The sequence below is a fragment of the Macaca fascicularis genome, chromosome 12, assembly GCF_037993035.2.
Source record: "Macaca fascicularis isolate 582-1 chromosome 12, T2T-MFA8v1.1".
Classification (NCBI taxonomy): domain Eukaryota; kingdom Metazoa; phylum Chordata; class Mammalia; order Primates; family Cercopithecidae; genus Macaca; species Macaca fascicularis.
Window position 1 is genome coordinate 137,656,131 of NC_088386.1, and position 19,411 is coordinate 137,675,541.

Here is a 19,411-nt window from a genome sequence, read left to right on the forward strand (position 1 = left end):
GTCAAACTCCTGGCCTCCAGTGATCCTCTCGCCTCAGCCTCCCAAAGTGGTGGGATTACAGGCATGAGCCACTGAGCTTGGCCCAACTTTTATTTCTTAATATTTATTTTCTTTCTTTAAAAATTTATTTTCCGTGCATATTCTGCTTATGTATATTTCTTTATGTGGATGCAAATTTCTGTCTGTTGTCATTTCTCCTCTACTGAAGAACTTTAACATTTTTTACGGTATGTGTATGCTGATGGTGATGAATTCTCTTAAGTTTTTATTTCTCTGAAAATGCTTTTATTTTGCTGCATATAGAATTTTTGGTTAACCTTTTTTTTTAATCATTAAAGGTGTTCTCTCGTTTTCTTCTTTCATTGATTCTGATGATAAATTAGTGATAATAATTATTTTTGGTGATTTTTTTTTTGCTTCTAAGATTTCTCATCGTCACTGGCTCTTAACAGTTTGGTTATGATGTGTCTTGGTGTGATTTTTTGTGTATATTTTGCGTGGAACTTGTACGTCTTTGAACTGTTGGTTTGTATTTTGCATCAAATTTGGAAAATGTTCAGCCAGTTCTGCAAATATTTTTGTGCTCTCCTTTCTCCCCTTCCTGCGATCCAGTTCCCTGTGTGTTTCTTAGTTTAGATTTTCTCACAGCTCAGTGAGGCTCTGCTTACTTTCTGTAAGCTTTTTTCTTTCTGTACTTCAGTTTGATTTGTTTCTATTACTTTATCTATTTATTTATTTATGAGACAGGTTCTGGCTCTGTCGCCCAGGCTGGAGTGCAATAGCACAATCTCGGCTCACCGCAGCCTCCGCCTCCCGGGTTCAAGCCATTCTCCCGCCTCAGCCTTCCAAGTAGCTGGGATAACAGGTGAGCGTCACCACACCCGGCTAATTTTTGTATTTTTAGTATAGACGGGGTTTCAGCATGTTGGCCAGGCTGGTTTCAAACTCCTGGCCTCAAGTGATCCGCCCAGCTTGGCCTCTCACCTTCCCTTTCCTCCTTTTCTCCTTTCTCTTTCTCTGTTTCTCTCTCTCTCTCTCTTTCTTTCTTTCTTTTTTTTTTTTTTGAAGGTCTTGCTTGGTCGCCCAGGCTGGAGTGCACTGGTACAATCTTGGCTCACTGCAAGCTCTGCCTCCCGAGTTCAAGCGATTCTCTGCCTCAGCCCCCCAAGTAGCTGGGATTACGGGCGCGTGCCACCATGACTGGCCAATTTTGTATTTTTAGTATAGATAGGGTTTCACCATGTTATGCAGGCTGGTCTTGAACTCCTGGCCTCAGGTGATCTGCCCGTCTTGGCCTCCCGATGTGCTGGGATTACAGGTGTGAGCCACTGTGCCCGGCCCTAAGTTCGTTTTAATCTCCTTTAATACAGTTTTCATTTAAGAGATTGTAGGGCTGGGCGCTTTGGCTCACGCCTGTAATCTCAGCACTTTGGGAGGCTGAGGTGGGAGGGTCATTTGTGTAGCCGGGATTACAGGCATGTGCCACCATTCCTTGGTAACCAGCTTTTAAAAAAAAACAATCAGTCCTATTTCCCGGCTGGGTGTACATGTCTTATGATTTGTTATTAGTTCTCCGAACTTGGGTATAAAGGAAGCGTGGAGAGGGAAATTTCTGTTCTCCCCAGGATGTATTTGCTCTGTTTTAGTCCAGGCTGATAGGCTTGGGGGCCTGGGGCGGGGCAGGGTCTCAGCTTCAGGTCCACCCAGGCCCCTCGAGGACCCTGAGCTCTTGACTGAGTGCCCCAGGGAGCCTGCGGATTGCCCTCTGCGGAAGACTCTGCCCTGTAGTTCATCTGCACTTCAGTGGGTTTAGATTTCCTCTCTCGCCTCCTGCCCCCAGCGGCTTCTGCAGTTGGTAGAAGTACGGGGTAGGAGACTGGCGGTGCCCGAGCACACCCCTTCCTCGAGAACTCCAAGGCTGCAGGGATTTTCCATCTGCTTTTAGTGGCTCTGTGCAGCCTCTGGACTCTGTAAATGGTGGGGACACAGCCGCCATGTGTGTCTGTGTGGGCTCAGCGTGGCCCGGTGGCCAGCCCAGCCCTCACTCAGCGCATGAGGCAGGTGGACACCCGCCCCAACACCCCCCAGCACCGGCTGCAGGTCATCCAGCGCTTGTTCTCCACAGCTCCCCCACATCTTTGAGAATGTGGTTTTTGTGACTTGCTGGGTTTTGTGTTTTCTAACTCAGTGAGAACAGCGTTGAGTCTTCCTGCTCCTTCCTGCTTGGAACCTGAAGGCCCTGTCCCGACCGTGCCTTTTCTGTGTGAAAGCGGAGCTCCTCCTGGTCTCTTCCTCACCCAGCACTGTTTCTCAAGGGCATGCTAGGCATGAGGAATGCAGGCACCTATGGTGGTGAAGGAGACCCCAGCTCCCTTTCTCAAGGGCATGCTAGGCATGAGGAGTGCAGGTACCGGGGTCCTCGTGGTGGTGAAGGAGACCCCAGCTCCCTGTTGGGGTTGGGGCTTCCTCCCTGAGCGCTCTGCCCTGCTTCAGAGACCTCAGGAACAGCCAGCACCTCTGCAAACCCAGGAAGATCCACCGTGGCCTCATGGCTTTTCCTGTCCTGACAGTGCGCTGACCAGCACTGTTTAGTAGCAGTCGGAGCCTGGGAGCTCAGCGCTGCCTGCCGGGCAGGTTGCAGTAGTGACAGATGAGGGGGTGATCACTGATGGCGACAGTTGCGGGGCTCCTGCGGCTCCGGGCTGGATCTAGCTTGTGTGCGAATCTCTTTCTTCTCCATGCCCCCGAGTGGCAGTGCTGCTCCTGTCCCGTTGTCCCCCGAGTGGCAGTGCTGCTCCTGTCCCGTTGCAAGACGTCGAGACAGGCTGGCAAGGCGAGCTCTGAAGCTGGGCTCTAACGCCCAAGGTGCCAAGCAGGCCCCTTCCAGAGGGACAGGAAGATGGTGCAGGTGGGCAGACAGGGTGTCCTGAGGACCAATCGGTTGAACCCAAAGCCTGGGCCCGCCGGGGCGGGAGTGTGCACTCATGTGCCTCCAAGGGCATCATCCTGGGTGTGCGCAGGCGCCCGCCTGCCCCTGGGCTCTGGAGCTCTGTGGAGCTCTGTGGAGCTCTGTGGCGCGCGTTCCTGACCCATCAGCACAGTGTGTTTTCACGCCCCTCTTGGTCACGCTGTGGTGCCAGGCTGCTCTGCTTCAAGGCAGGTCCTGTTCCCTGCTGGGGACCTGGGAGCATGCGCCATCCTGTCCCTGTGGCCTGCCCCCTTCAGGCCTGTTCCCCACGTGCCCAGGGCCCTTCCTGGAATGCAGTGTTCCTAGACCGCACAGATGCTCCGTGTCTCGTCTGAGATTCCATGACCTGAGGCTGCCCCCTGCGCTGTTGCTGCCCTGTGGCCTTGCTCTGGTGTGTGGACGAAGGGCAGTGTCACCTGTAGCACCTGGAATCCCGGAGCTTGGACAGGCAGCCAGTCCCCTGCTAGGAGCTACGTGGAGTGCTGGGAAGCCATTGGGGCCGGGCGTGGAGGGGCTCACTGGCACCATCTGGCAAGGGTTGCCCGCCATGCCCTGGGGAATTAGCACAGAGGGTGCCTCTTGTGGCATTGGAGCTGAAGGGAGTCAGAGAGCAGCCGCTGATAGCTGGGGTCAACCCAGCCTGTGCAAGGGACAGGGTTCCCCATGGCCTCCTGGTTGCCTCCCTCAGGGCTGGTGGTAGCACTCCCCGGCCACGCGCCATGGCGCTCCCTCAGGTGAGACTGGAGAGGCCAGTGAGGCCTCCACGCCAGCCTCAGCTTCTGGGGTGCCCTTGCTGGGTGGTCCCCTCATGCCCCCAGCCTTCTCCCACTACCGTCAAATCTGGCCAGCGCCCTCGAACCCGGTGATGCCGAGACACAGGTCAAGATGTCGGTTCCGGCTTTGTGGACAGAATTGGACTCGGTGCAGAAGAGGAGGGCGTCACAGAGAGCATTTCGGGGACCGTTGGCAGCAGAGGGTGCTGCCCTGCTCTCCACGGGTGAGAGGTGACGCGAGGAGACTGCAGGAGCCCCTTGGAGGTGAAGCCACAGGTGTCAGCCCGGAATCAGCAGCTGGCTGAGACGTAGACCCTTGTGTGCCGCTGTCAGAGGAGAGGCCGGAAGACTACTTGAGACTGTTGCTTGAAAGCAGTATCAGCGGCACCTGGACCTGGACTTGTGACAGTGATGGATTTCAGCTCTAAAGAGAAACTCTTGTCTGGTCCCAGACAGAAAGAGCAGGAGAGCAGATTACCCGCAAAGGACAGACTTAGATGGGCACCCCTGTGCCAGAGGGCAGCGGGGAGGCTGGGTGCATGCTGAGCCCAAGTGTGTGTGTGTGTGTGTGTGTGTGTACAGGCAATTGCAAAGGCGTAGAAGAGCTTTAGACAGGTGTCTGAGGAAAAGCTGAGTGTTGATTCCCTCTAGGAACCAGACTTCTCCTCCTTGGCTCTCCCTAATCGCAACTGTTTTTCTCACCGCCACGTTCCTCCCGCTAATCTGCCGTGTTTATGTAGCAACTAGATATTCTTGGGTTGGAGGGTGGGATAGGGAAGATACTTCTTCTGTCTGTACTAACGGGAATACACTGTCTATATACTACCTGCAGCTTGTACGTTTATTTGAAAAATACTGAAATATAAAAGCATAAATTTCCCCCTAAGTGCATCCCTTTCAAACGGGAAAGTCTCCACCTGAGGTCTGTGGTCCTGGTGGGGCAGCCATGGTGCTGCAGGTGGCAGGCTTGGAGGGAGGCATGGGCAGGGTGGAAGACCCGCCAGGCTGCTGTGTAGAAACCCACATGGGGAGTGACAAGGGTGGCGTGTGGTCAGAAGGGGCCCTGTGCCAGGTGGACAGCTGGATGGGTGGTGGGCGGTCCAGGGAGTGTGTGGGGAGCTGCTGGTTTAGTGAGATTGGGCCAGAGGTGCCTGAGTAGGTGCGTGGAGGGCCCGGGTGCAGGATGCACAGCTGTTCTCGTGGGAGGAGGTCATGGTTACGGGAGAGCTGTTGACGGTGCAGGCCGTTCTGACACCTGTCAGTCTGGGGTGGGAGGCTGGCAGGCTTCTCTCAAGTGTCAGCCATCTGCTGGTGGAGGTGACATGTGCTTGTCTCCAAAGGGGCTGGGGTCTTTGGAGGGATGGCCGAGAAGTGGGGTGAGTCCAGAGATCCCCGGGGGAGTCCCATCTGGGAGGAGGGACCGAGACGAGAGTGGACTCGTCCCCAGAGTGGGACCAGAGCCCTGGTGCTATGGGTGAGTGCTGCGCTTCACAACCTCTTGGGTGCCATCCGTGCCCCTGTGTCCCCGCCTGGGTCCAAAGGTGGGTGTGATGTCTCCACCCCTGTGCTGCCAGCTGCTACTGTTTCTGGATTTTTGTGGGTAACAGCTTGCTTTCTAGCATCAGCTGACAATCTTTTCGTATCCTTAATGATTTTCTTGCTGCGCCTTCTGAGAACATTGCATGTTCAGAGGGGTTATTGAGGTTTTGAAAATGTGTGCTCCAGGAAGAAAACATCCACAAGGTGTGTATTCAGTTAGTGCATGACTGCAGTGGCCGGCCCTGGAGTCACATTTGTTTCTGAAGGACAATAGGAAAAATGCTTTAAAAAAAGCATTTAAAAAAAAGCATTAAAAAAGCTTATTCATTATGTGTCGCTCCGAGCACGGTACAGATTACCCCCTTGGAATGATCGTCGTCAGAGTTTTGGGGTGAGGGGGCCTTAAGTCAGAGGCACAAGGGCCCGTGGTGTCTGTGCCGCCTCACTTCCCGCCATGGCCTTCAGCGGTTCCTGTGCCTTGTCCCCTGCAGGTCTGAGTTCACTGACACCATCCTGTCCGTGCACCCCTCCGACGTGCTGGACATGCCGGTGGACCCAAACGAACCCACGTACTGCCTGTGCCACCAGGTCTCCTACGGGGAGATGATCGGCTGTGACAATCCAGACGTGAGTGTTGCCTGCGGGATTCGCGCCATGGGGCACGGTCTTGTGTGGGGCAGGGCTGGCGGGTGTTGGCATTTCCTGTGTTTTGCGTACAGAACATGAGGCGTGTTGACTGTGGTTTCTTCCTTTACTTTGCAGTGTCCAATTGAGTGGTTTCACTTTGCCTGCGTGGACCTTACCACGAAACCCAAAGGAAAATGGTGAGTGGGGATGCTCGCTCCGTTTTCTCCCAGCCTGCTGGGTGTCGGGCTGCTGGCCTCCCCAGGAGAAGGCGCTCGATGGCGGGATCTTGCCAGGCTTAGCGGGGCGCAGTAGCCACGTAGGCATGCCCCACAGTGGCCTCGAGGAGTGTGGCTGGCTGGCTGGCTGGCTGCTCTGGATGTGGCTTTTTCCCTCCTTCGCTGCTGTGCCTGTCCGAGCCGGCAGAGGGATGTCCTCACCCCGGGACAGCGGTTACCAAGTTACGTAATATTCACGTTCACGGCCCCTCCTGAAGGACAACCTTCCGGACTCTGCGGGAGGTAGGGATCGTCTTAAACCAGAATGAGAGGTTCTTGTCCCCTAGGGAAATCTGGGAAGGATAGCACGAGAGGTGAGTGCTGAAGCCGGGGCGTGGATCTGGGGCCCGTGGCTCTGTCTGGTGGAGAAGAGTGCAGGTGCCAGGAGCAGTTTATCTTCCTGACCCTTGCATCCCCTTGGCGATGGCAACTTTCTGCATTGTTGTTCCTCAGATTTCATTTAAATAAAAACTTATAGTCTGGGCAACATCGAGAGACCCCAGCTCTACAAAAAATACAAAAATTAGCTGGGCGTGGTGGTGCGTGCCTGTGTCCCAACTACCTGGGAGGTGCAGGCGGGAAGGTGGCTTGAGTCTGGAAGTCCAAGGCTTCAGTGAGCTGAGATTGCGCCACTGCACTCCAGCCTGGGCGAGAGAGCAAGACCCTGTCTCAAATAAATAAATAAAAAGATAAAAACCTGGCTTTGTTTGCCTGTGCTGAAAATCTAAAAATGGATATATGTTCTGAAAATGAAATCGGAATGTGCTCTTCTGTGTGGCACTCAGAGGTCATCGTGGCAGCGTGTTTGAGACTCCGGCAGACTCGCCCGAGTTGGTGAGAGCCAGTTATCCTTGGTGTTCGGTGTGAGGACACAGAGGGAAAGGATGCTGTGTCTCGGAGGCTGGCCGAGCTCATGGTGTCATGTGGCATCAACACAGGCTGCCCTGTCACGGGGACACATGGCACTGCAGTGCCCCACGCTGTGCAGCCGAGGGACAGTGCATCAGGGTTTGGAGAAGGGGCATGGCGGCTATTAGGGCGGAGGGCCCTGGGCAGGCTCGGCCTGGGCCAGGCGGGGGTTGACAGTTGCCTTCACATGCAAGTCGGCTGCCTTCTGCATGGGGAACCTATGGAATGTCCTCTGTGGCCAGCAGCTGCCTCTGTTCAGGAGTTCCTGGTGCGTGCGGCTCCGGAACTTGCTCAGAGTCACCAGGGAGCACTTGTGAGACGGCAGCTTCCAGGGCCCGTGCAGGGTGCCTGGCTGGGTTTCTGTGGGCCTGAGGGGCTGCCATGCTCATGCGTGCTTGGTACCTGCAGCCCCCAGACTCCAGACAGAGGGCACCAGCGACCCTGCCATCGGCCGGGGAAGGAGGACCCACCTTTTAAGGAGGAATGCCTGGGTGTCAAATCGCTTTTGCTCATTGATGTGTATCTGTCAACTTCAGAACCAACCTCCCGCATAGAGCCGCGCACATAGGCGCGTTTTCCCTGCGGGAAGGCCGCAGCCCCACTGTGTGTGCCTCTCCTGGTACCGGCCCCCCGGCCTCCAGCAGGCCTGGCAGACATGGGGAGGCGGGGCCTGGGCACGCTGCGCCCTGGTTGAAATGGCAACCAGGGCCTCACTGCGCCTTTCTTGTCACAGGTTCTGTCCACGGTGTGTCCAGGAAAAGAGGAAGAAGAAGTAGGAGGAGCTGTGTGCCCGGATCCGAGGAGCAAGTTAATCTCTTCCTTCATTCGTGTTGCAATATTTCCCTTCATTTTAAAACTACCTTGTTCGGTTGATACTTAGTAACTCCGTGGCCAGTTGAAATTCTGGATGTTTCCTAGAACAAGAACCCATCAAACCCTGTTCGCACAGAAGGGCGACCTTGCAGGGACTCGCCGCCTTGACGTTAGCGTGGCTTTTACAGGACCCCCCCGCGCATCAGCAGGGACCCCCCGCGGATGTGGCGGGCGCGTGAGCCCGGGCTGCCAGGCGAGCTGCGGGGACGTGGTAACCTGGTCCACGGCCGCCGCTTTGCAGCGCGCGGCGCCACCCTCGCGTAGCTTTCCTGTGGTTTTCCAGGACTGTTTGGTACAGCCCAGGCTCCCTGCGCCCCAACGCCGCTGGAGCACGCCTGCCACTGAGCCGCGCGGGTGGGGCCCGTGCCTCCTCCCACTCAGCGCCGCGCCGCATCCGGCCGCCGTGCACTCCTGCTTGGGCGCCTCTGACGGCCCGGGAGGGCTGGGGGCCCTTTCTCCGAGGAAGTGGCCTCCGCTTCACTGCGCGCTGCCTTTTTAGCTTGGACTTCAGTCCTCCCTCGGGGGAGTCACCTCTGGAGTAAACGGCTCTTCATTAGCTTGGAGTAGCTGTGGGTCCTGTGACCAGCACCCACCAGACCCTGGAACAGAGCTGGGCTGATGTTCCGTTTCTCTGGGAATTGGTGATGTTTTTACTGTGAAGATGAAATTATCCTAATAGCATGAAGATCATGGGTCTACGTGTGTCTGTGAAGTGAGTCCCGTCTGCCAGGAGCTGATGAACCACGAATGCCTCTGCTTGTGCATTCCCAGGCCTGCAGCTCCCGTCCAAGGGGACTCTGATGTGAATTTGTTGTGAATTTATTGTGCCACAATAGCAGTTCTGGAATGAAGCTAGGAAACTCAAGTGTGCTTTTTGTTTAATCAGCATTCATCAAGCTGAGCTGGAGCCGTCTTTTCGGTGGTAGTTGGGGAAGGCTGTGCAGATTTGCTCTGCTGTGATGCGTTGGTGACGGTGCCTAGCCTGCGGTTCCCGACAGCAGCATCGCAGGCTCTCGGAAATCCTCTCCTGTGCCTTTAGAGGAAGGAGAGGATTCCTGAGGAATGCAGGGGAGCCTGTTTCTGTCCTCACACCACAGAAAGAAACCTGAGGGAAAACTGAGATGTGAGGTTCCCAACTTAAGCCTGGTTTTCTTCATGGTGGGGGGCCATTTTGAATGACAGCCTCACTTCCTCCTGATGGCTACATCTATATCTTTTCCTCCTGTTTTTAATGTTTCACTAGGGAGAGGAAATAAAGCAGAAAGGAACGTGTGAAGCTCTGTGTCTCAGACGGGGCCCTCCCCACGAGAAGCTGGTAGTCAGTGAGTGAGAACAAGAGAACAAGAACATCCTGAACAGTCCTGGTTGGGATGGTGTCCACATTCTTGTTCTGCGTTTCTTGAACCACATGGATGTCTCTGGGCCACCTGTCCTTTCCGGGAGCCGGCCGAGGGTGTGGGGCAGTGGGTGGGAGTGGATCCTCTGGGCGCAGGTGCGCCGGGCAGTGGGCCACTGCTGCTGCTCGTCCCTGCCAGTGTCTGGACCTGAAGGGGCTCCCTCCAAGCGATGCCTTCCTGTGGCTCAGAAGGGAAAGTGTCAGAGAGGGCAGGCTACACTGTTTCACACCCTCAGCCACAGCTGTGAAAATGGGTGGGTTTTGTTGGGTTTTTTCCTTTTTGAGACAGCGTCTTGCTTTGTCGCCCAGGCTGGAGTGCAGTGGTGCGATCTGGGCTCACTGCAAGCTCCACCTTCTGGGCTCAAGTGACCCTCCCACCTCAGCCTCCTGAGTAGCTGGGATTACAGGCATGCACCATCAGGCCCAGCTAAGTTTTGTATTTTTGTTGGAGACGGGGTTTCACCATGTTGGCCCGGCTGGTCTCAAACTCCTAGGGTCAAATGATCCGCCTGCGTCGGCCTCCCAAAGTGCTGGGATTACAGGTGTGAGCTGCTGTGCTCAGCTGGGAGATGGGTTTTCACGTAATGACTTAACTTTTTGTTAATAGGTTTTGTGTGTGTGTGTGTGTTTTTTGTTTTTTGTTTTTTTTGAGACGGAGTTTTGCTCTTGTCACCCAGGCTGGAATGCAATGGCACCATCTTGGCTCACTGCAACCTCTGCCTCCTGGGTTCAAGTGATTCTCTCGCCTTGGCCTTCCGGGTAGCTGGGACTACAGGTGCCCACCACCACGCCTGGCTAATTTTTGTATTTTTAGTAGAAACGTGGTTTCGCCGTGTGTGGCCAGCCAGGACTCGAACTCCTGACCTGAAGTGATCCACCCGCCTTGGCCTCCCAAAGTGCTGGGATGACAGGCATGAGGCACCACACCTGGCCAACACAGATGCTTAATGATCGTGGAGAATACATTGTGGAAAATTTTCTTCTCTCTTTTACCTTATTATGAGACGGAGTCTCCCTCTGTCACCCAGGCTGGAGTGCAGTGGTGGGATCTCGGCTCACTGCAAGCTCCGCCTCCCGCATTCATGCCATTCTCCTGCCTCAGCCTCCCGAGTAGCTGGGACTACAGGTGCCCACCACCATGCCCGGCTAATTTTTTTGTATTTTTTAGTAGAGACGGGGTTTCACCGTGTTAGCCAGGATGGTCTCAATCTCCTGATCTTGTGATCCACCTGGCTCAGCCTCCCAAAGTGCTGGGATTACAGGCGTGAGCCACCGCGCCCAGCCCTCTTGTACCATTTTTGTGAAGAGGGATAGGTAAGTGCAGGGAGTTTGTGCTGAAACAGTGCCTGGCAATTTTTCAGAAATGAGTTCGATATTTCACTCCACCTTTGAGCTGTTCACACCCATGGCTACCCCTGGAAGGAGCTGGGGTTGTTGATGCTTTTGGCTGCCTGGCTTCCTGAGGTCTCGCTGTTTTCTGGGGAAAGATGACTGGCTTCCACGTGGGAAGCTTCTGTCTAACACGTGATGATGTGGTCCTGCCTGCCACTGTGCACCTTCCCAGGTATTGAATTTTGACCTTTTCACGTTTCTGTGCTTATGTGTTTTTAATGTTTACTTTTGCCACTTACGATAATATCACCAAAATAATATGCAGAGAGTTTTGGAAGAAACACAGAAAACATGAGCAGAATGAGACAATTCTTTGGGCTGTAGTTTGGACCAACTGAATCCTGAGTACACTGTGGCTGATGCTGTGCTAGCCGTGGGAGAGACACACTCAGGAGTGGCTGGCCAGAAAAGAAGGTCATGGCCCCTGGCCTGGCCCCAGCCCTGCAGGGACACAGGAGCCACACCATTTGCAGCATCCACACCTTGCTCCAGAAGGCCTGGCTGCCTTCTCCCGGGGGGTGATTCAGGGATTTAGTCTTGGACCAGACCCCCCTCCACAGCTGCCCAGCTCCAGACCCATCTCCTGGATTGAGAGTGTCTGGGCTGGACCCAGTGGGTCACTCTGGCAGCTTCATCTGAGCCGAAGGTGTGGGTCCTCTGTGGCTGTGTGATTGACCTCTATGGGAAGGAGCGTTCTGCCCATTTTCCTTGTTTTCAGTGTTGCGGTATCAGACAGTGATCTGAGGAAATCCTGTAGGGGAAGGCAGGCTGCTTTGAAAACAGGAGCTGGCGAAACTGAGCCCTCTGCATCTGTGAATGTGCCCCAGGTGCTGCTGCTGGGGACATGGATGCCGAGCAGAGGCCTGCATGGCCTCCTGAGCAGCAGCTGACCACCTGTCTCATGTTGGGCAGGACCCCTGGGCGGGTGGACACGAGACCACTGTTGGCCAGGGACACCGAGCGGAGGCCTACGTGGCCTCCTGAGCAGCAGCTGACCGCCCGTCTCATGTTGGGTGGGACCCCTGTGCGGGTGGACATGAGACCACTGTTGGCCAGGGACACCGAGTGGAGGCCTATGTGGCCGCCTGAGCAGCAGCTGACCACCTGTCTCACTGTTGGCCAGGGCTTTGTGGCGTGGGTGTTTTCCAGTCTGCCTGGAGCAGCGAGCAGCAGCTGTGCAGACCAGTGGCGGTGGGAGGGTTTGCCGGGACAGATGGGGACACTGGCCAGCTTGTCTTCTGTCCAGCAGCCCCACTGTACTTGGCCTCCTGTCCTGTCATTGGGAGCCCTGGCTGGGGCTGCTTTGAGCAGTGACGCTGGCCCAGAGCAGCTTCCCACATGACCACAGAGCCGAGGGTCTGCCCTGTCCTAGGTTAGGTCTTCATGGTTTAGAATTAAACTGTGAGAGATGTTTATTATGGGCATTGAAGACTTAGGTTTTCCTAAATTTTCAGTGACCAGTGATCGGCCTTCAATACCTGTGCTGAGAGGAATTTTAAGCCAGGGGAAATGTGAGAAAATGTTCCCATTCAGGAGAGACTGTACTGGAGTTTCTTTCTTCCTCTGTATTTTGTGGTGTTCACCTTTAACCACATTTCATCCAAAAAGATGACGCAGCTTTAACATGAATGTTACATTTTTATTTTCAAGGAATTATTATCTATGTTCCCTTTGTAAAGGAAATATTGTAAATCTTTTTATTAGATAATGTAAAGATGTATATCAGTATTTTTGGATCGTGTTATAGATTATGGATATATTGTTTAATAAATAAAGTATTTTTTGGAACAAACAGTTGAAAGTGCATCTGTATTAGCCCGTTTTCACGCTGCTGATAAAGACATACCCAAGACTGGGTAATTTATAAAGAAAAAGAGGGTTCTTTAAAAAAAATTTTTCTTTTCTTTTTCTTTTTTTGAGACAGTCTTCTTGCTCTGTCACCCAGGCTGAAGTGCAATGGTACTGCGTGATCTCGGCTCACTGTAACCTCTGCCTCCCGGGTTCAAGCGATTCCCCTGCCTCAGCCTCCTGAGGAGCTAGGAGTACAGGCGCACGCTACCACACCCTGCTAATTGTTGTATTTTTAGTAGAGATGGGGTTTCGCCATGTTGGCCAGGCTGATCTTGAACTCCTGACCTCAGGTGATCCACCTGCCTCAGCCTTCCAAAGTGTTGGGATTACAGGCGTGAGCCTCTGCGCCTGACAGAAAAAGAGGTCTAATGGACCCTCAGTTCCACATGGCTGGGGAGGCCTCACAATCATGGCAGGAGACAAAAGGCACATCTTACATGGCAGCAGACGAGAGAGAATGAGAGCCGAGTGAAAGGGGTTTCCCCTTATAAAACCATCAGATCTCGTGGGACTTATTCACTACCACGAGAAAGGTATGGGGGAACCACCCCCATGATTCAGCATCATTCTGGGAAATGGGTGTAAAATGTCAGTATTGTGCCCAGAGACAAGTGTGTGAAGTTGAATTTTGAAGGGGTATGCAGTGATTGGAGAGTGGTTTGCGGAGCTTGCTGGCTGGGGGTCTGCGGAGGACCCTGTGCCTTACCTTGGGTGGTTGCTCAAGTTCACTTCCAAGGAAGACGTGTGAGAATGCTGCAGTTGCTCTAAGAGAGTACTGTGCTTGCTCTGGAAGGGCAAGACTTGCTGTGTTGTACTTGCCCTTTGGAAGCTGCTGGAGTCAGCTTGGGCTCTGTATTAGTCCATTCTTGCATTGCCAGAAAGAACAACCTGAGACTGTGTAATTTATAAAGAAATGAGGTTTAATTGACTCACAGCTCTGCAGGCTGTACAGGAAGCATGGCGGGGAGGCCTCGGGAAACTTACATCACCGCAGAAGGCGGAGGGGAAGCAAGCACATTTTACCATGGCGGACCAGGAGAGAAAGGAAGCAGAGGGGAAAGGTGCCACGCTTTTAAACAAGCAGGTCTCCTGAGAGCTCACTCATTTTCACAAGAACAGCAAGGGGGAAATCTGCCCCCATGAGCCAGTCACCTCCCACCAGGCTCCTCCCTCAATATTGGGGATTACAATTCAACATAAGATTTGGGCGGAGACACAAATCCAAACCGTATCACGTTATCACAATGTCACAGACTGGGGGGCTTAACAAAAATGTCTCTTATTTCTGGAGATTGGTAGTCCAAGATTAAGGTGCTGGTGTTGTCTGGTGCCTGTCCAGGGCTCTTCCCTTGGGTTGCCAACACTGCCTTCTCACGTGTGCCAACATGACTGACTGGGAGAGGGAGCTCTCTGGTGTCTCTTATTTTACGGACGCATGTCCTGTCGGATCAGGACCCCACCCTTGTGACTGACTTTAACCTTAATTACTTCTTCAGAAGTCCCATCTCCAAATATGGCCATATTGGGGGTTACAGCTTCCACATACGAATTCTGGGGGACACAAACCTAATAGGAGCTGATGGGTCTCAAAACGTTGCTTCGAGCAGTGCATTAACAGAACCTGGGAAGAGCTTGGTCCTCACGAGGTACAGTCGGCCCCTCACCCACCATCCAGGTGAAACCAATCTGCAGACTAGAGTCTTCGCTGGAAGAGGAGGCTGATGCTGGGGGAAGGGCCCCACAACACTGAAACCAGCACATGCCATGTTTTCCTCCAAGCATTCTCCAAGGGTACATGTGGGCTTTGCCAGGGGTCTGTGCCCTGGGAAAAAGAAAAATCAGTTGTTATTATTTTTTGAGACAGAGTTGTTTTTTTGTTTTGTTTTGTTTTGAGACAGAGTCTCACTCTGTAGCCAGGGCTGGAGCGCAATGGTGTGATCTCAGCTCACTGCAACCTCTGCCTCCCAGGTTCAAGCCATTCTCTTGCCTCAGTCTCCCGAGTAGCTGGGATTACAGGCGCCCACCACCACGCCCGGCTAATTTTTTTATTGTTGGTAGAGACAGGGTTTCACCATTTTGGCCAGGTTGGTCTCAAACTCTCGACCTCAGGTGATCCACCTGCCTCAGCCTCCTAAAGTGCTGGGATTACGGGCGTAAGCCACCGTGCCTGGCCAGAAAAATCAGTTATTTTAGGGGGTGGTATGGGTGGTAATCTTTATGAGTTCTGAATCATTCCTAATCCCAGGGGTCCAAGATGCCACTGGCCTGCTAGTCAGAGGGAGGGCGTGTGGAGGTCAGGTGGTAAGGGGGTCCACAGGAGGGCGTGTGGAGGTCGGGTGGCAAGGGGGTCCACAGGAGGGCGTGTGGAGGTCGGGTGGCAAGGGGGTCCACAGGAGGGCGTGTGGAGGTCGGGTGGCAAGGGGGTCCACAGACCTCATCTGTGGTTCTTTCCAGTTCCTGAATGTGTAATTGAAACAGTCACACTTGACAACGGGAAACTCCCACACCGGCCTGCAGAGGAAGGGCCAGCCAGGTAGGAAGGGCCAGGTGGACGTCACCTTCCCAGGGTTGTAGTCCAAAGGCAAAATGCATTGCTGACTTGGAAGAGCCCTGCATGGGTGATTCACCTGGGAAGGTGGTGAGTGGCCCTTGGGGATGTGGTTAAGGAGGACAGGAATGACTCCATTCAACTGCTGCTCCAGAGCCTCATCACCAGGACAAATCCAGCTTGCCGGTTTTCTGTGTGACTACCAGGACCCATCTGCTGTCATGGGCGTAGCCTCCGCCTCCTGCACAGCTCCACAGTCTGGCCTCTGGACCGAGTGCGGGCTCCTGCTCTCTGCCCTCATCTGCTCAGAGATCTGCATCGTCTGCACCCTCTGGTTCTATGGAATTGGGTGAGCTGAAGTAACAAGTACTTTGGGAGGTCGAGGCGCGCGGATGGCTTGAGTCCAGGAGTTCGAGACCAGCCTGGGCAGCACATGAGACCCCCCCCCCCAATCTCTACAAAAATACAATAACAAAAAATTAGCCGGGCGTGGTGGCACACGCCCGTAGTCCCAGCTACTTGGGTGGCCGAGGTGGGAGGACGGTTTGAGCTCGGGAGGCAGAGGTTGCAGTGAGCTGAGATCACCCCCGGAACTCCAGCCTGGGCAACAGAGCTAGACCCTGTCTCGAAAACCCACAAAACAAGTGCTGGCGATGCCTCAGGAAGGGGAGCCCAGGCCGGGAGGCTCCTCGGGACAGCAGGTACTGCGTCAGGAGGCCAGGAGCTCCCCAGGTGTGCGAAGGGTTTGAGGGCACGGAGGGCTGAACAGGCGGAAGCGGACACGGAGGCAAGAAAACACCTGCAGGAGGCAGCTGCCCCCTAAGCTAAGGCTGGGGGCCCAGGAGGGGTGGTCCGTGCAGCAGCTGGGGGAGGGAGGCCGCTGGCGAAAGGGGCGCCCCCTGGGCACGGCCTCGGAGGAGCGGGCTGGCCCCCAGGTCCCTCAGCCAAGCCCCCGTACCGGGCCTCGTTCTGGAGAACGCTCCGGCTGCTGCTTGGGCGTCTTGGGCTGCGCTCAGCCTAGTCCCTTCCCTACCTGAAGGGAGGCACCCGACAGCCTGGACGCCGGAGGCCCTCCGGGAACGCAGGACGAGGGAGCGGCGATTGACCCTCCGAAGCCAGTCGGGGCGGGGCTTGGACGGCGGGGCGGGGCATGGAGGGCGGGAATGACGAGAGGGGCGGGACCTGTTAGGAGCGCGACCTGTTAGGAGCGCGGGGCGGGGCTTCGATGGCAGGGCGGAGCCGTCAATGCGCAGGCGTGGCGTCGTCCCGCCCACTCCGGCCTAGCGGCTCTGGGCCTGCGGTGGGCGCTGAGGGTTGGAGCCCGGGACGTGGTCGCGGGTGTGTGCGCGCGGCCGCCCGGAGCGCTCGGCTGAGGTTCCCGGGCTGCGGTTCCACGGCGGGTGGGGGTCGCGGGGCGCGATCTCCGGCGCCTCCAGCCAATCTGTGCCTGTGAGCGGGGGTGGGGGCGGCACTGCAGCTCGTCACGTGACCGCGTGGAAGGCGCGCGCGTCCGCGGGGTCCCCTTGGGGGCGAGCGTGGCGGCTTGGGGTCCGGGGCAGGTCCCGGCGAGGCCGCCGCGAGCCTACGTGTCGCTAAGTCCAGGCCGGCTGCGGGGCTTCGCGCGCTCGCGGGGTTGCGGGCCGGGCCGGGCCGGGGGAGGGCCCGGGTGCTCGGAGCCTTCCCCTTGGCTGCCCTCCTGCCCCTCTCCCTGCTTCTGCAAGCGTTTTTCAAGTTGTACAATGTGCATAAAACGTGAAATTCCCCTTGGCCATTTCCAGGCGCGCAGCCAGCAGCTCCCGGCCCTTGCCCCCCGGGCCCTGAGTACCGGCCTCGCCCCGAAGGAGGAGCCCGAGGCCTCCGTCCCGGCGGCGATGCTGCCCCGTCAGCTGCTGGCGCGGCCCGCGTGGTTGTTCCGGTGTCCCCCGGGGCCGCGCGGGGCCTGTGCCCCGGGAGCCGCGGGTTCTTGGGGTCGGCCGGTTGGCCCCCTGGCCCGCAGGGGCTGCTGCTCCGCCCCCGGGACCCCGGAGGTGCCGCTGACCCGGGAGCGCTACCCCGTGCGGCGCTTGCCGTTCTCCACGGTGTCTGAGCAGGACCTGGCCGCCTTTGAGCGCATCGTGCCCGGCGGGGTCGTCACGGATCCGGAGGCGCTGCAGGCTCCCAACGTGGACTGGATACGGACGCTGCGAGGTGGGTGAGGCTTGGGAAGCTGCGGCGGGGCCTGCTCTCCTGCGCCGTCTGGTGGAGGCTTCAAATCGGGCTGAGAACGAGCTGGGTGGGGGTGCCAGCCGCTGGCTGCGCTGAGAGGGGCGTGTGCACCGCCACAGGCTGCTGGAGTAAAGGACCACGAACGAGTCGCTTAGAACAACCCAAGTTTTTATTTTTTTATTTTATTTTATTTTATTTTGAGACGGAGTCTTACTCTGTCGCCAGGCTGGAGTGCAGTGGCACGATGTCGGCTCACTGCAACCTCCGCCTCTCAGGTTCAAGTGATTCGTCTGCCTCAGCCTCCCTAGTAGCTGGAACTACAGGCACCCGCCACCACGTCCCGCTAATTTTTGTATTTTTAGTAGAGACAGGGTTTCACCATATTGGCCAAGATGGTCTCAATCTCTTGACGTCGTGATCCGTCCACCTCTGCCTCCCAAATTGCTGGGATTACATGCGTGAGCCACTCCGACAACGCCCGGCCAGCAACTCAACTTTGTCGGGCGCAGTGGCTCTGCCAGTATTCTCAGCTGCCCTGGAGGCTGAAGCCAGAAGTTCAAGACCAGCCTGGGCAACGTAGCAAGACTCCCCCACCGCCGCCTCTCCCCCATCGTCTCTAAAAATAAAAATAAATAAATAAATAAATAAATAAAATCAGCCAGCCCAGGATTAAAAAAACAAACAGTAACAAAGTTACTCCAGCCCAGGAGTTCAAGTTTGCAGTGGAATGTGATCTCACCACTGCATTCCAGCCTGGGCAACACAGCAAGACTTCATCTCTAAAACAAAACAATTCCCCTCCCCACCAAACCCCACAAGTTTATTCTTTAAGCTCTGGAGGCCAAAAGTGTGAAATCAGGGTATCACAGGGCTGCGCTCCCTCCACTCCCTCCAAAGCCTCCAGAGAAGGCTCCTTCCTGCCTCTTCTAGCTCCTGGTGGCCCCAGATACCAAATTACTCCAGTCTCTGCCTCTGTTTTTCATACAGGTTTCTCTTCTCCGTGACACTTCTCCATCTGTCTTATAAAGACACTTCTCATTGGATTGAGGGCCCACCCTAATCGGGATGATCTCACCTCAGTACTGTCAACTTAATTACACCTGCAAAGACTGTTTTTCCTTTTTTTTCTTTTTTGAGATGAAGTCTCACTCTTGTTTCCCCGGCTGGAGTGCAGTGGTGCGATCTCGGCTCACGGCAACCTCCCTGTCCTGGGTTCAAGCAATTCTCCTGCTTCAGCCTCCCAAGTAACTGGGATTACAGGCGCCCGCCTCCACGCCTGGCTAATTTTTGTATTTTTAGTAGAGACGGGGTTTCACCATGTTGACCAGGCTGGTCTTGAACTCCTGACTTAAGGTGATCCACTCACCTTGGCCTCCCAAAGTGCTGGGATGACAGGCATGAGCCCCGGCGCTCAGCTGGACCATTTTTTCTTTTTCTTTTTTCTTTTTTGAGACGCAGTCTCGCTCTATCGCCCAGGCTGGAGTGCAGTGGCGCGATCTCGGCTTACTACAAGCTCTGCCTCTTGGGTTCACTCCATTCTCCTGCCTCAGTCTCCTGAGTAGCTGGGACTACAGGTGCCCGCCACCATGCCCGGCTAATTGTTTTTGTATTTTCAGTAGAGACAGGGTTTCACAGTGTTAGCCAGGATGGTCTCGATCTCCTGACTTCGTGATCTGCCTGCCTTGGCCTCCCAAAGTGCTGGGATTACAGGCATGAGCCACTGCGCCCAGCCCCGTTTTTTCAAATAAGGTCCCATTCACAGGTCCTGGGGCATTGAGAAGCGGACATATCTTTTTGGAACCCACTAGGTAAGATGAAGGGCTCCTGGCTGGCCACGCCTGCTCCTCTCCTCCCACTGCACTCCTGCCCACTGGCTTACAAGTCTGTGCATGAATGAGGAACTTCTCAGCCTCCGGGGCTGGCACTTCCTTTTGGTAACAGTGCCCAGTTTTCTCTTATTTTTATTTTATTTATTTTTTTGAGACTGAGTCTTGCCCTGTCAGGGTGGAGTGCAGTGGCACAATCTCCGCTTACTGCAACCTCCACCTCCTGGGG

The 19,411-nt window shown here is 55.3% G+C and overlaps 2 protein-coding genes and 1 long non-coding RNA gene across 40 annotated transcripts in view; 2 read left to right on the forward strand and 1 right to left on the reverse strand.

Annotated features, from left to right (window-relative positions):
• Positions 1-12,544, forward strand: part of ING5 (inhibitor of growth family member 5) — a 39,344-nt gene extending 26,800 nt beyond the window's left edge. For 10 of the 19 annotated variants that reach the window (XM_005574897.4, XM_015433122.4, XM_065526420.1 and 7 more), the window contains 3 exons: positions 5,772-5,907; positions 6,043-6,104; positions 7,825-12,544. In XM_005574897.4, coding sequence (XP_005574954.1) covers positions 5,772-5,907; positions 6,043-6,104; positions 7,825-7,867 — 241 coding nt within the window. In that variant the 3' untranslated portion in view covers positions 7,868-12,544. Of the gene's footprint in view, positions 1-747; positions 866-2,188; positions 4,567-5,771; positions 5,908-6,042; positions 6,105-7,824 lie in introns of those variants that run through there. The other 9 variants (XR_012421695.1, XR_012421697.1, XR_012421698.1 and 6 more) reach the window with 4 other exon arrangements.
• Positions 12,545-13,502: 958 nt separating this feature from the next.
• Positions 13,503-16,272, reverse strand: LOC107126991 (uncharacterized). The gene is made up of 2 exons (XR_001484243.3): positions 16,185-16,272; positions 13,503-14,425 (listed from the first exon to the last, which is right to left on the reverse strand). It is a non-coding gene; the product is annotated as an uncharacterized lncRNA (long non-coding RNA).
• A 151-nt stretch (positions 16,273-16,423) lies between these two features.
• The window catches only part of D2HGDH (D-2-hydroxyglutarate dehydrogenase), a 33,364-nt gene continuing 30,376 nt past the window's right edge, over positions 16,424-19,411 (forward strand). For 9 of the 20 annotated variants that reach the window (XR_012421711.1, XR_012421706.1, XR_012421707.1 and 6 more), the window contains exons 1-2: positions 16,424-16,489; positions 16,930-17,338. Coding sequence is in view for 7 of the 20 variants with exons in the window: in XM_005574901.4 (XP_005574958.1) it covers positions 17,023-17,338 (316 nt within the window). In the remaining 13 variants the exon portion in view is untranslated. Of the gene's footprint in view, positions 16,601-16,655; positions 17,339-19,411 lie in introns of those variants that run through there. The other 11 variants (XR_012421709.1, XR_012421704.1, XR_012421705.1 and 8 more) reach the window with 3 other exon arrangements.